General features: G+C 38.9%; 1 protein-coding gene across 1 annotated transcript in view; it reads right to left on the bottom strand.

Annotated features, from left to right (window-relative positions):
• Positions 1 to 16,028, bottom strand: part of COL1A2 (collagen type I alpha 2 chain) — a gene marked incomplete at both ends in the record, with an annotated part of 38,684 nt that overhangs the window by 13,029 nt on the left and 9,627 nt on the right. Inside the window, 22 exons of the mRNA XM_082283706.1 lie at positions 611 to 709; positions 2,824 to 2,868; positions 3,666 to 3,719; positions 3,819 to 3,872; positions 3,999 to 4,052; positions 4,700 to 4,753; positions 5,508 to 5,606; positions 5,979 to 6,032; positions 6,890 to 6,988; positions 7,090 to 7,143; positions 8,007 to 8,114; positions 8,214 to 8,267; positions 8,845 to 8,943; positions 9,053 to 9,097; positions 9,183 to 9,281; positions 10,698 to 10,751; positions 12,803 to 12,847; positions 12,954 to 13,007; positions 13,204 to 13,248; positions 14,959 to 15,012; positions 15,274 to 15,327; positions 15,857 to 15,910. Coding sequence (XP_082139832.1) covers positions 611 to 709; positions 2,824 to 2,868; positions 3,666 to 3,719; positions 3,819 to 3,872; positions 3,999 to 4,052; positions 4,700 to 4,753; positions 5,508 to 5,606; positions 5,979 to 6,032; positions 6,890 to 6,988; positions 7,090 to 7,143; positions 8,007 to 8,114; positions 8,214 to 8,267; positions 8,845 to 8,943; positions 9,053 to 9,097; positions 9,183 to 9,281; positions 10,698 to 10,751; positions 12,803 to 12,847; positions 12,954 to 13,007; positions 13,204 to 13,248; positions 14,959 to 15,012; positions 15,274 to 15,327; positions 15,857 to 15,910 — 1,431 coding nt within the window. The remainder of the gene's footprint in view (positions 1 to 610; positions 710 to 2,823; positions 2,869 to 3,665; positions 3,720 to 3,818; positions 3,873 to 3,998; positions 4,053 to 4,699; positions 4,754 to 5,507; positions 5,607 to 5,978; positions 6,033 to 6,889; positions 6,989 to 7,089; positions 7,144 to 8,006; positions 8,115 to 8,213; positions 8,268 to 8,844; positions 8,944 to 9,052; positions 9,098 to 9,182; positions 9,282 to 10,697; positions 10,752 to 12,802; positions 12,848 to 12,953; positions 13,008 to 13,203; positions 13,249 to 14,958; positions 15,013 to 15,273; positions 15,328 to 15,856; positions 15,911 to 16,028) is intronic.

The following is a 16,028-nucleotide window of genomic DNA, read 5'->3' as shown; positions in this document are numbered from 1 at the left end:
ACTCACACAATTTGGAACAAAATCATTACTATTCTGCCCATCATTCTGCTTGGTTGTAAACAGTGTGAGTAGTAACATTTTTGTCTTGAGCTATTGTACGTGTTTTACTTTTCCAGCTAGTGAAGATGCTAGATGTGAACACTGTCTCTGATTCTGTAGGCTCCTGAGGTTTAAGGTCCATGTTCCAAACGAAACTTCTGTAGAAGGACTACCCATGAAACTCCAGGAAACTAAGACCCAGATTCACTTAGCATCAAGGCAACATCATCATCTGTTAGATGATCACTTACTATTGCCCTAATGTTTGGGGAAAAATAGTGCTTACTACACACAAGAAGTTCCTGTGTACAAGTAGATGTGGGTATAAATAGAAGTCAGCATGAATTTTGGTCAGAATCTGGGATCCTATCTCCAAACAGAATAACAGCATATCCAGCTGACAACCTGTATTCAAACTGACTTCCCCTACCATCATCTATGGCACTAAACATAAACCCATTTAATATTAATGTGGACTAGCTGGAATGGAACTTTACCACTTGGAGAGAGGTTTTGGATTGCGTTCATCAGGAATTCAACAGTAAGGCAGTGGCAGCTGGAAATGACATACCTTGTTACCATCAGGGCCTGGGGGGCCAGAGGGACCACGGCTTCCAATGGCACCAGCAGGACCAACAGCACCGCTCTCACCGGGAGGACCACGTTCACCCTACAGGAGACAGTCTGGTCTGAGTGCTTCCTTGAATTGTTCTGTAGCTGGAAGCACTGGCTAGGAGCAATGGCAGTGTGACGCATTTTTATCTGAACAAACCTTTCATTAGAATTGTGCAGCTATTAACTAAATTGGTCATAAGAACCGGCTCTAGTTTTTGACACAAAAATATTAAAATGAAGTAATAAAGTCTTGCATCATGATAACAGCTGACAACTAAAGTATGAATACTTCTTGAACATGGATTTTGGCTACTGTGCTTTTTCTGTTAACAGTGTCTGGCATTCTACTGTCAAATGGAGATTCTGTTTTAGGACAAATAATGGATTCTAGTCAAATTAAAGGGCTAGTAACTGGAAAACAATTATTTTTACAGTGGCAAATGCCTGGTGAATACTGGAGAATAAAGGTAACACCTAAAGCCTACAAATGTGACCTGTACATTAATACAGGTATAAGGAAAAATTCTGATTCATAGATATGATATGGAACACATGGAAGTAGCCAGAAACTTGATTTAAATACACAGTAGATCTATCAAAGATAGAAACACCAGTTTTACTAAATATTTCTCAAATTATCTCAGTGTGATTAAGATGGACATTGGTGAATAATCTGATAAAGTATAATGGAGATTTTTAGTTATGCTGGAAAATCTGGAATTTTGTATAAAAATTATAATGTGGTCAAAGAACTGACTCAAGGGGAGATAGCACACTACTAGAAAGCACCAGTGATGAAAAAGATTAACTTTTATTGTAGAGCTGTTCCTCAACTGATTTTTTTTTTCAAACATTTTGTTAATTACAGAGAAGCAGAAAAAGAAGAAATATGCAGATATCACAAAGGTGGAAGCATTTGTCAACAGGAAGAAGGATTGGCATACTACACAGGAAGAAGTGAATAACCTGCTAGAAGGCTGTCACAGCAAAGGGATAAAATTCAAGAGTACTAGTACCAGGTTAGTTATTTAGGCACAAAACTGAGAATTCTGCTGTAAACTGAGGTTTCAATGGTGAAAATGACTGAAAGGGAAAGGTAATAGCCAACGATATGATGCAGACATGATAAAGGAAAATGTGATTTGGCACAAGCAGTGGGGTATTTTTAGGAAGTGCTAGTTTTGTGTATAAAGCATCAGTAAGACCTAATTTGGAATACTGGATGAAATACACCCTGGGCTGGGGATGTGATGCTTAGGGCAAGCTGGAGCAGAGGCAAATAACTGCTACTGCTATGACAAAGGGAACTTGGCTTGGATACACTGGCAAAATGAGAGTTTAGCTCAGACACGATTATTGATACAGACTCGGCACTAAAACATAGGGAGCAAAAGTGCTGCTTAAACTGATTGACATAACTTATGAGAATGAATGGGAATATTTGGCATTGGACACATTTAGCCTGGAAGTTAGAAGAAAAGAAGAAGCAACAGAAGTAGGTTAAGTATCAATTTCTTTATAGGTGGAGTTGGAAATCAAATAATTAATCGAGCATTTTAATAACTACTCCTTGCTCTACATAAATGGGATCTTCCTGCCCTGCAGGAAGGCTTCCACAGAAAGCTCTTTGAAGATGTTTATTGACAGTTCAGGATTAAAGGGAAGTGGGAGGCAATACCTTCTAATGACTATTCCAGGTTCTGAATTCAGCCCACTATTTATTCAAAGACAGTACTGGGGAGGTAGGGGCTGCCTAGCAAGGGATAATAAAACTGAAATGGTCAGGCTAAGAAGGTCTGAACACAGGCACTGCAGATGAAAATTCTCACATTCATCAGGCCTCAGTGTAACACTGTAGGATCAGTCCTTTATCATCCACAGTCTCATTGGAAGAGACATTAATGCAGGACATCATTATTTGGGCAATATTCATACTGCTTATACAGAAATTTACTAACACTGGCAACCATGTTAACCCTAACTCAAATACCCTGACACCTGCAAAGAGCAGAGAATATTATCTTTCCTTCCTGGGAGTCTGCTGCAATGCACTATTCTGTAACAGAGAAGAGCTTTTTGCCTTGAGGAACATGGAAATGTGAATAGCTACTATTATTACTGAACATATTATTAAGACAGTCTGTACCAGATTTCCAGTTAGTTACTCACTCTTGGGCCAGCGGGACCGGGGACACCAAATTCACCATGAAGACCCTAGAAGAGAGCAGATATAGTGGTATATTTCTAAGGGAAACGTACTTGCTTAAATTGTACTTTGTTTCTTAGCCACAAATGGAAATTCTCAAATTGTAGCAGTATATTGAAAAGTTTCAGAAAAATTTTCAGACAGTCTATTACATACATGGAAATAACCCCTTTTCATCCAGCTGCACAGGATCTCAAAGTACACATTAGATAGTATTTTTTCATCTGAAGAGTTAGTTATCAAATTACAAGCTCTTTTTTTCAGGTATATACAATGTAAACTCTTTTACAGGGACACAGATGTAACTATAAATGCTAAAGGTGATTATGACACATAGGATGCTCGATTTGCAGATTATATCACACACTAACTGCAGCAGCTAGAGCACGGACTACAACTGAACTACCTCAGTTGGATGCCATTGTAAATTCACTGAAGTCAAACTGAGGTGCAAGAACATAATTGGAGTAATGCAGGTTAGATTGAACCTTGAAGATTTTGAAAGCAATGTGAAGTAAAATATTTTTCATGTACTGCCTCTTCTGGGGGAATAACCATATTTTATTTCTACTTAAGGCCCAAACAGCAAAGAGCTGTCTTTGTTCTGTTTCATACCAAAACTTTGAAAAAGGAAGTATGATACAAGTTCCAATGCAAAAGGGACTATTAAAGTTTGCATGTTATCCTGATTGCTTTGTTTTGGCAAATAGATTCAACAGGCTCTTGCTTCACCACATGTGCCATTGCAAACACAGCCCTCATGCAATGCCTGCCCCATCTGTGGAATGCCGTGTCTGTCACTCACCCTCTCGCCTGGTTTACCAGCCTCTCCAGCAGGACCCGAGGGACCTGGCAGACCCTGAGTGTAAAGAAATGAGAATAAAAATTTAGTTGAGGCAGAAGCTCTTCACACTTTGGGAACCACAGACAAGATTGAACAGAGCACATTGTTACTTACCTGGAAGCCAGGAGGGCCAGCAGGACCTGTTTCACCCTTTCCACCTGGGTTGCCCTGAATGGAATGAAAAATAAGTGATTAACTTGGAAGAAGAAATACAGGAAAGTGGATTTAAAAAAGGGAAGTCCCATTAATGAAAAGTAAACCACAAATTGGATTTTTGTGGAGGCTGTTACTTACAGTGACTCCAGGAGGACCTTGAGCACCATTGTTTCCCTCTGGACCAGGAGCACCCTATATATGTTCAAGTAGAAAGCTGTTATCAAGCTTTTGATTTGATATAAATAATATCTCTAAATGTTTATGTGCCGAAACCAAAGGTTTCTGACTGTGTATTTTGAACTTAACCATTTACTTGCAAGAACTTCACAGCCAGAAGTACTAAAGATTCTTAAAGTTTTAAATTCTCATTATTGTTTTAGTTATTGCAGCACATTCATCCTTAAAGAAACTTCTTTTGGAATTACAGAGTATAGAAATCTTGCTGATAGCATTTTCCCCAGAGCAGACTGTGTTTTGGGTCCCTTAAATGGAAGTATTAGTAAGTTTCAACTATCAGTAAAAAGCTGGAAATTTACAGGGTTAATTAGAAACCATACACCGTGCTCTAAGAATTAAGGACAGGGAGTGCTGTTTTTTTCCTCTTCGTGAGATAAGACCCCATGATTAATTACCCAATTAAGACCCAAGAAGGGGAGCTTTCATTTATCCATTAAATAATAGCCCCCACTGACATGAAGCTAAAATGAATGCATTCCCAAGGGCTTTGCTAATTTCATCACCTATTCCTGCCTGCACAAGCCAATGCTATCTTATAGAGGTTTGGAAAATCTACTTTTTTTTTTCTCTCTGGTAGGTGATAAAGAAAACTATCCACATACCCGTGGGCCAGCAAGACCAACATTGCCTTTTTCACCAGGTTTGCCAGGTTCACCCTGAAGTTGAAAGAAAAAGATATAAAAGTTTACCAAGACTTCATATTAGATTCAGTTTAAACTATTAAGCACAGACTTACACTCTCATTGCCAGATTTACTGTAATATTTCTTTAACCCCAATTAAAACACACACAAGCTCCATCTGTCATTTTGGATCACTTAGATTAGCTCAAAAATACATGTCTTTTCAAAACTCTATGCCTTTATGTTTTGAGATTATAATTCATGGCACTCCATATAGTATCCTACGCAATACACTTTCTATATGTTGGCATGTGCGTGTATGTACAGCAACACCCAAATCCAGGACATGATTGTTATCTGTGGCCTCTCCGGGACATGTAAATAACCCCACTGAAGTCACTGGTAGCTTTTCTTCAAAGCTGAGTGAGCTTTGGATACTGCTCCATAAATAACTGGTTTAATGGCCAAATTTGACAGAAATTTTACTGATATGAATATACAGAAATGATAAAATGGACACGCTGAAATCATAAAATAGACATATATTATTCTAATCACTTGAATGTCAAAATATCCCTAACCTAAGAAAATTGCTTTTTCATTTCTTTAATCGTATTTTAGATAGCTGGAAAATAATTTAAAACAACTCTTGAATGTAAGGGGATGCCATCCAACGAGCAGCACAGGAGGATACAGGGAGATGTGTTGGATTAATGATAGAGTTGGGAACCTACAGGTTAGTCTGGAAATACCTTCATAGTAATAGAAAGTTTCTGTATTGTACTTACAGTGGGACCTTTTGGTCCAGGGAATCCAATGTTGCCAGGCTCACCTCTATTACCAGCTGGACCAATTGGCCCAACTCTACCATCTGCTCCAGGGAAACCCTAGAAAAAGAAATCGTATTATTAAATGGCTGAGGCAATTTAATTAGCGTTCAGCTTTAGGAGAAATATGTCAGGGAGAAAATGTCATTTAACTTTTCACCATTGTTGATACATCACATCCTTATACATCCCTCCCTTTTTCTCCTTTTTGTAGAAATCTGTATTTCTGCTTCCCCTTCCAGGACACAAGCCTGATCTGAGACCCACAGAAATGAATGGAAAGGTTCAAGCTAATCTTGAGTAATACAATAGAAAATCTTGCTGTTTTTACAGAGCTGTGTTAGAGCTCAGTGCTGAGATGTCTGCTTTATACAACTGTACTTCATTCTTTCACATGCAATGGGGGAACAGAATAAAAAGCAAGGTACTTACAACAGGACCTTCCTTGCCAGCAGGGCCCGGGCTTCCAGGCTGACCTGGGAGACCCTGAGAAAAGAAAAGTTTCATGTTTTTAGAAGGAAACCAACTCACCCAATACAACCAGAATTTTTTCTACATGTATGCATGCATACACACAGAGGTGCCAAGTTATCGATATACACAGTTTAAACAGGACTGTAAGTGCTATCACATTTCCACATGAAGCACACTGTCAATTTGGTGGTGTGTGCTCCCATGCCAGTTGAAAAATCAGTGTAGGGAAAACCTGTTTTACTCAGAGAAACTAATTTAGGCTCTACTTTGGAGGATAGCGAGTTTCAACATTTGCAGATGCCTAACATTCACATGTGCATTGCAAACTTTCACTTCACAGGGTAGGGTAGGGAGAGAAAGAATAAGGAGTATAAATGTAATGACATGAATATAATCTGGCTGCAGCCAACACCACTAAAAGTGAATGGCTGTTTTCAGTGAAATAATTTGCAAAATAAAAGAAAAATAATTGAGATCAGCCAACTCACATCATTTTAGTAGGGTTTGCTTTCCTTTGAGTTCATTAGAGGACACACACCCCTCAATTGTGATCACAATGATCACATTTTGTAAATAATCACAAGTGGAAGCCCCTTACAGAAGTCAATGCAGTATCCAGTACAAGAGGACAGTGCTCTATCACAAGGCAATCAAATGCTACCATAACAAAAGTAACTAATTTCAGTAAACATTTTGATGCTTCTTAACCATTCCTAATGGGATTTTTTCAATTGAGTGGTGGAAATGCCCTAATTGTGGTTAGCACATGCTGAATTTTTGCAGTTGAATTCCTGAATAATTTTGTCCATTAATTGTAAGTAATTTTCTTTTTATGTAGTTCAAACTTATTCCACAGAGTTCAAACTTACTCTTGGACCCATAAGACCAGGCTCACCAGGACGGCCAGCATCACCATTAGGACCCTTAGCACCAACAGGACCACTAGCACCACGGTTACCAGCAGGTCCCTACAAAAGAAATACATAAAATTTTTACAGAGGTAGCAAAAAGCATCACAAATCTGTATATAAAAGGTGGTTCAGAAAGAGTGACCCAGACAAAGTCTTACCATGACACCAGCTCTGCCATCAGCTCCAGGGAGACCACGAGATCCAGGTACACCCTGCAAGCCAACACAAAACATATCAAGAAAGGGAAAGAAATAAATGTGTTCCTCTGAGGTAGATAGTGCTTACTAGACTTCAGCCTTCCAAGCAGGTCTGCTGAATTTGAGGTAAGTGCACCTTTAAGCATACACACCTCAGTGTAAACAGGTATGGTGAAAGAAATCTCTCTCACTTCCTGTAGATTTCTTTAAATTCTAATCTGCTTGTATCATTTTCAGTGTTCATTGTAACTAACAGTGGCTCTAGCCAAGCAGCTAGGATCCCACAGCCTGGCCCACACAGTTCCACATTCCCTGTAGAGAGTTACTGACTGACTCTGTACACCCTACCCAAGATGCAACACTGAATCTTTATCTCTGCCAAAAAAATATCTAGGGGGAAACACTGCAATTTTTCATATTATTTTCCTGTGAATTCTTTTTCCTTCATGAAGCTACATGCTTCCTGAAGTTCATGGAGTGGCCTTCTCACCCAATGAAAAGTTTACTAGGCATCCTTGAAGACACTGAAATGAAAGCTTTTGCCCTCCATTATGTGAGCCCATTGTCTGTTTTAAGCAGTTAAATCCCATCACAAACTTTTAAGAGTAATCAAAAGATAACTCACTAAATATTACACAGTGGCTAAATCAAAGCAATCTCTAAATATTTCGGGGATAAGATAGTAAATAAGCATTTATGCAAAGCAAAAATTGGTTTGGTCCCAACTAACCAAAAGGCTCAGAATTGAAAATTATCACTGCTTAGCAGCATTAATGTAAATTTAATTACTCATAATTATTTAATTTGCCTGTGGGACTCTAGATTGATTTCCACTTCTCTTTTTGCTTCTACTTCTGGAACATGAAAAGAAAACCTACTCTCAGACCAGCAGGGCCTGGGGGACCAGCAGAGCCAGGTTCACCAGGGCTGCCTCTCTTGCCTTCCTCACCACTAGGGCCAGGAGGGCCAGCAGGTCCAGCAGCACCCTATTTAGGACAAACAGAGAAAAAGAAGAAATCAGATGCTATGTTGCAAATATTATCAGGCTTTTGATTGAAAAAACCTTCATATTTTGCCATACTTACAGGCTCACCCTTCATACCACTTTCTCCCTTGGCACCAGCAGGGCCTGGTTCACCCTAGAGTCCAAAACAAAAAGAGATGACAGAATTAGGCATCATTCCAAAAATCTCTCTTCTACCTGGAGAGCTTACTCATGAATCAAAAAATTCTTTTATCATCTAATGCCATGCCTCCCTCTATTGTGAAGATGGTCAATGAGCACAACTGTATTTTTGGCTTAAAAGGCACAAAACCAAACATGTTACAGATGCTTAGAAATTACAGTATTGAACTATGACACATTTAGGGCTGGTTCCTCTGCTGAGGATACCCATTGAGGGCCTAGTTGTGAGATTGCTGCCACATCTCTCTCAATATTATCAGCATGGACAGAGCCTCACAGTGACATAATATTCTGAGTTGGAAGGGACCCACAAGGATCATCGAGTCCAACTACTCCTTGCACTCAAAGGGAGTGCAAAGTGAACCTTTTCAGTCTCAGCATCTAAAGCAAGTAATGAGACACAGAAATTATAGTGTAGCAAGAAATAATGTCTGCATTATAACAAAAATGTATCCAGAGAAGATCTTTTACAACTGTGGACACTGTGTCCAGTTTTTAAATGAAGACATGCAATATAGGAGGTCACTTACAACAAGTCCTCTAGCACCACTAGGACCAGCAGGACCAGGAGGACCAAGAATACCACGGGGACCAGGCAGACCAGGAGCACCAGCAACACCGGGAAGACCCTGTCCAACAGAGAGGAAAAAAAGATATTATGAACCCATTGTCTTTTCTGCTCCATTAACTGAATTGTGTTTTTTTAGATCAAAAAAGTGTGAGTGTAGTTGTACTTACAGCTGCACCTTTCGCCCCTGGAAGACCATTAGCACCAGGGTTGCCCTGTTAAAAAAGATAACAATACTGGTTAATTCAGAATCAAAAGTGCACACATCTGACAATAGATAAAGTCTGGCAAGTTACTCACTGGAGGGCCAACAGGACCACTGGAACCAGGAAGTCCAATCTCTCCTCTTGGACCAGCAGGACCACTGGGACCAACATTACCAGCAGGTCCGATTTCACCCTGTTGGGGAGAAGGAAGAACCCTCTATCAGTGTACACAGTGTTATGGCAAGAGTGAAGTAATCCTACATCAGCCTGGCATGAAGATAATCAGATCTGTATATTCCCACTTCAGAGGCCAGAAAGCCAAGCAGCTGAGAGCTTTTAATGAATTTTAAAATCACTCAAGTTGAGATGTCTAGTTAGGCTTCATCTAAGCTAATGGCTAAGACAGGAAAAACAGATGCTTATCCAGAAGGTTCACCAAAAAAATCAGAATTAGAATTCCAGTCTCATTTACATCCATGTGCCTCCAGAACTGGCCTGAGGTGCCACAGTATGAGACCTAACTGACCATTATCTTGCACTTTCAGATGCCATTTGCACAGATACAAAATGAAAAATTATGCCTGATCAGAGTGCTGTGTGATAGTACTCAAAGTGGAGTAAATGACAGAAAAAAGGTTCTTGCTATTATTTTCAGAAGGTTGTACTCCCTAAGTCCACTACAAGAACCTGAATATAATGAGAAGTTCTCTTCAGCAGTTCAGAGTTCACCCTGGACACGTAGACAGTCTTCTCTTAAAACTACATGCTATAACCACGCTTACACCTGCATTAGAGAAAACGTGATGGTTTTCAAAAGTCTTGCTTTTTGACAAGAATAACCCAAGTGGGATCTCAATTTTTTCTCATCTTCCCTGCAGTTCAGAATAAATTTCTAGACCAAATTATTGGTCTAGAAAATAATATTTTATTTTCTTCTAAAAGTGGACTAAGTTTTGTCTGTAACACAGAATAACATGGATTTTGTGGAAATGGTCAGCAAAATTTGGAAATGCAGTATATGCAATATACTTTCCTTAAATTCTCTGTCCTTCCTTGGACACTCAAAATATTGAGGCTCTTACACAGGTAAAAAATGGTAAGATTTGAGCAATAAAGTCAATAATATAAATTATAGCCCGCAAGAGCAAAATGCTACTGCCCTAAACCTAAAAAATTGTAATGCAATTTCTGCATTGTAATTTCAAGGACTTAGACTGGAAGTAGCCCAATACTCAAAAGCAGCTTCTTGGTCCTCCACTATCTCTGTAAAGTGATATCAACTGCTGCTTTGCTTACTTATCATGATTTGTGTCACCCTTGGAAGGTATATATATAAGTGCACCTCATAGGAAGCAGTAAAAGGACTACATGTCTTCTTAAACCTGCCCAGCGTCAATCTTCAGCTGTGAAGTAAATGCTGTATTTTAAATTAGCATTCATATCTGAAGTTCTCCAAACACAGATCAGGATGAGGATGAATCTCCAGAGTAACTGATAAGAAAGTACGCTTAGTTCATAGGGAGTGGGGGGGTTTTTTGCTGCCTAGAAACTCTGGTTAGTACATTTCACCTTCACTGTCAAATGTACCAGTAGGTGCAGATGTTCATACCTTAGCACCAGGAGCGCCTGGGAAGCCTGGAGGACCAGCAGCACCAATAGGGCCCTGGGAAATGAAAGGGAAGCAGTTGTGTAAAGGTATTCAGTGACAACAGAAACAGCTTGCTTGTTGAAGTAAACAGATTAAAAAAATGCACATTTATTTATTCCACACATTACCACCTCAAAATATGAGTTTGTCTTTTGCAGTTCCAAACTGACAGATTTGGTTCACTACAGTTAAAGCCAGGTCAATGCTTAAACAACATTTGCAGTGCAAATTAAGCAAGAATTGGTAAAACCTTGCCTTGAGGCCAAACACCTGAGAAAGAACAAACAGAGGATGAGCAGAGGCAGGCATCTGCAAGGCAAGATGACTGATTCTACTATGTCTACTTGTTGCTGTGAGATTTATAATTACATTTGGACAAAGTTCCAACGTACCAGACGTTACGAGAGAAGATACACTGATGGATTCATAGCCTTTATTTTTTAATGCATACAAATAAAAAGGGATCATTTTTCTTCAATTATTAATTAAATATCCAACTCATTATTGGGAATTGATATCTACTTTTTTGTGAGCTAACATCTTTCAATTAGAAATATTTATAATAAAACTGCCTCACAAATCCAAGGTAATAAAACAGGCCAGCTGGTATAACAAAGAGGAATTAGCTTCAGACATTCTATAACCTACTGTATTGTAAAGGGGGTACCTGGAATTGTTGCTGGTTTTGCATAAGCAAAAAAAAAAAAAAAGACCAAATGCTCTTTTGGATATGTTTGAAAGCATAAACTTCCAGAATTTTCATTGCAATGACTTTTTAACATTTTAAATTCCAAGTGGAAAGAAGGATAAAACATTATTTCTGTCTTAGTTTTAAAAAATGAGTGTTAATAACTGCTTTGCATAACATTTATGGTATCATAACCTAAGTATGTGTAAAATAACTTCAGCCTGGCACAGACATTGGGACATAATGCAACGCTGTGCCCATTGTGAATAACAACCTATGCAATCAGCAGCTTCAGAATATTTTTCCTATAGCAACTCAGTTTCTTTCATTCAAAATGTCTTCAGCTAAAATGTTTTGGTTCTACTACATCAGATCTTAGCTGTAAGATCTCTATCTGCCTGCAAATTAAATGCCCAATCACATATTTTTTAAACACTCCACATGAAAGAACTGAAGAGAAATTCACAGCCATCCTCACATTCTACTCTGTTAAAGCACAAGAGGTGTTTGAAGTGACAAGGGGTATTAAAATCAACTTTGGCAAAACAGAACCAAGTACAGCTTCCTCATAGACTCAGTTTTTGAAGGTAGGAAGAAAACCACTATTAACTATTATTACTATTGTTCTGGTGTATTCCTGATTTGTTTCACAGTGTCAAAACAATATCCTTGTACTCATATTTATGTGGCTGAGATAAATGAGGTTTCCTGAAGTCAGGGGTATATTATGGCAACACTAACTCCTTTTAAATGGACAAATCTCCATTAGATTAGCTCTTATTAGGATGGTTACTGTTTACCCGTCAGATCAGGACAGTTGGACCTTGCAGGCCTTTCACACTAGCTCACAACTCATGTATCAGTGGTGAATGAAAAAGGTTAGTGCCTGTTAGCCTGACAGGAAAATGCTGCAGGCGCAAAGCTATGTCCTGTTGTGCATATATGATTTACAGGATGTATACAATTACAGCCATCTGTAACATGTGTATGGTGTATACCTGTTAAAAAGTAGAAAGTCTCTTTAGTTTTGGGATGAGAACTGTTCTGTTAGACTGTTGGAAATGAGAATTCTGTGCATTGGCTGTTTCCCAGTGAAATGTGCCGGGAAACCTCACGAAATCACTAGTGCCAACAAGAGAATATTTGGTTCCTTTGAAATGGATGTGTTTAATATAAATCCTGAGGCTCTCATTATATTGTCTGCAAAGGGTTTATGTTTCACTAATTCTCTTTGTGATGGTCTGATAAGAAACAAAGAACTGTGTTAAAAACATCAACACAATCAACTTCTTACAAGTCCAAGAAATCCTCTAAAAACAGGAAGAGAAGCACAAAGCCTAATGGAACCACACTGTCAAAAAGCAAGACAGAAACTTACAGCAGGTCCAGTGGGGCCAGTGCTACCATCACTTCCACGAGCACCCTGTGAGGAAAGAACATGATAAATAGTTTGCAAAGAGAGCTGAATATCAGAGAAAGCCACAGTAAGTGGCTGGTTCATGACGACAGACAGATGGAAAGCCACTTACAGCTGGTCCAGGGGCACCTATTCTTCCTCTCTCACCAGGGAGACCACGAGCACCCTGAAAGAAAAGTTAACTCATTTGTATCTTTTCATTGAGCATAGATATATAGATTTTTTTCCTCTGCTAAGTCATATTACTATTACATTAGAGTATCTGGGTATCTGAAGTGTCAGTAATGACAAACATTGAAGAAAATACTGGCTGAACTGTATCTATCAGATTGTAATTTCCCACAGCAGCAGTGAATACTTACAGGTTGTCCTGGGGTACCATTTTCACCAGGGGCACCAGGCTCTCCCTATGAAGAAGAAAGTTTGGAGGCTTAAGTTACTCAAAGGATGCTTTGGACAGACAACATAACACTATCAGAGAGATTTTCAGCTTCTGAATCCCACTGTCTTTGTTTTCTGTAGCACTTTATAACATAGCACTGTCTGTGTTTCTGCATCACAGTATACAACAATAGCACATTAAGTCCTGAGGGTGCAGAGACTGCCATTGTTCCTGCATATACTGGAACACAGCCAGATGGAATCCTTTTAGAAGGGGAGGGCCAGAGAAAATTGTTTCATTTGCTCAGCTTTCTTTACCCCCGTTCTTTATGCTGACATCTACTCTGTAGTACACACTTAAGAGATTGGACCTGGATAGTCAACTACCAACAGAGATCAATCAGCAGCTGTTTTTTAGCTAGAGCAGAAGCAGAATGATGCTTGCTCTTGCCTTAGATTAAGGTGACGAAGTCCTCTCAAATGGCTTAAAATAAAGATCTGCCTCAGCTATTTTTAACTTAAGACCAATAATACTGAGTATTTGAGTAACAGCCATTAATACATGGCTCCTCTCCCTTTAGTAGTGTATTCTCAACAGCCTTCTCAACAGGTCTAGGCTGGTCTACAGTGACATGACTCATCCTAGAGCACTGGTATCCTGGACATACCTGAATGCACCTAGTCTTAAATGCGGCAAAGAGTGCAAGTTTTTGCCTTCATCACTGCTTTCAGCACAGTTATATCATGAACAACCCTGATTAAATATGCTGGTGTTTTCCAGCACTCTTACTTGTAACTGTTCTATCCTTTACTTAATTGCTTTATCTGCTTTAAATCTCCAATGACTGGACAAACTTTGCCATCTAAACTTTTTCTGAAGGTTAACAACTTGCAGTGATATTGAAGAATGCTAGGATACAATTAAAAACCCTATAACCATGTAGTGCTAAGCTCTTAGAAACAAGCAAGATGGAGAATTAGTATTTGAGTTTTTCATTGCTATATTAGAAGTTTGTGAATAAAGGTCTCCTGTGAATCAGTCAGGATTTCCTGTAACACGATGCTGCAATAGTGAATTTTTCAAGAACACTATTAGGCACTGAGGTGGAATGGAAGAAGGAAAAAAAACTAAAAGAGAAAGAGTTTACCAGAGATGTTTCTAGACTATATTTCAGAATATATCTTTAAGAGTGGTTTTTTTTAAGGCTGGTGTTCAAATGTGCACTAATATGAAAATGATAAAAAGAAACAAGACTGTGAGGATCAAACAGCCTTAACTCAGCACTGCATCTATCCAGATTTTTAGCAGAAAGCCTTACACTGACCATGTGTCTCACACAATAGTTTTGTAGAAAAATGAAATGTTGTCATTTTAACGTGCTTTAAAAAAATCCCACCCACGTGCAGGATACAATCCAGAGAAGAGGAGAGATAGCAAAATCATTCTGAAGTGCTGCTGAATAGTCAATCATTAAGAGCCCAGTTCTGCAGCCTTTATTCACTGAAAGCAGTAACTTGCTTATTACAGCTGGACTGAGGGCTCAAGAATAGGGCCCCAGGAATGTTTTCTCGTGACAAGGTGCGTGTATTTGTTCTACATGGATCCACTGACTTCTAGATTATTGCAGCTGGGCAATGTTCAGTGGCAACCTGGAGGACTGATTGGATGGGAATTCACATGTCTTTTGCTAGAAAGAGCTACAAATGCATTCTACATTTTCAGATTTCATCTTTACCTTGCTGCCAGGAGTACCGGGTTGTCCCTTTTGACCATCCAGACCATTGTGTCCCTATATTGAGTAGAGAAATAAATATTGATACATATATGATTTTCTCTCAAATGGCTATATGCAAATCCTTCCTTTCCCACAAAATTATTTCCTAATGTAGTCTTCTGATTTTTCAGAAATAGTTAGTCTTTCATATCACGCAATATTAAAAACTTCAAAGAGGTTCATGCACTCTTCACTTTCAGAGGATTTCCAGGGGTTTTCAGTATGCTGCAGCATTGTTAGTCTTAAATATTCAGGGAAAAGTATGTATGTACTCACCCTAATTCCCTTAAAGCCAGGCAGACCAGGAGTTCCAGGGAAACCACGAGCACCCTAAAAACACACAGTGCACGAATGATTGTCTCTCGCATTATACAGTAGAGTTAAAAGGAAAGATGATGAATAAGTCTTTCAACACAATTAACAAGTAGATCTGGGTCATTATCATTCAAATAAGGAACAGAATCTAGATCCTAACCTCTCAGAACCAGACTTATTTCAAGACTAACAGTAATCTACCTGATTTTTCCAGTTCTAAACCTCAGAAATTTCATGCATTACCATGTGATAGGACAGCTTTTTAAACTTTCTCTGCCAAGGTGCCTGCTTACCTGCTCCTGTGTAACTCCTCACTATGCCACTTCTGTTACTCATTGCATTATATATACTCATTTTGTGGGAATAGGGCAGGGAAACAAAACAAAAATACAACTATATGATATCCCTGCAGGTAAGGACTGAAATTGTATTAATCCATATAAGGAATATCACTAGATCATTAATGTGGTGAAATTCAGAAAGGTTGTTAGGTTTCATTAATTAGTGAACTGGTTTGTACCATATTCAGTGGATCACTACATACCTGAGGGCCAGCAACACCCCTCTCACCAGGTCTTCCAGGTTTGCCAGGGTGACCCTAAAATATGCAATAAAGATGCACTAAGGAGGAAAGCTTTTATAAAATAACAACACAAACCATTAGGAAAAAAGAAAATACATTGGCAAGGCTTCTCTTTTTCTATAAATACAGGCAG

The sequence above is a fragment of the Coloeus monedula genome, assembly GCF_965178545.1.
Source record: "Coloeus monedula genome assembly, chromosome: 1".
Classification (NCBI taxonomy): domain Eukaryota; kingdom Metazoa; phylum Chordata; class Aves; order Passeriformes; family Corvidae; genus Coloeus; species Coloeus monedula.
This window is presented reverse-complemented; position numbering and strand designations above follow the sequence as displayed.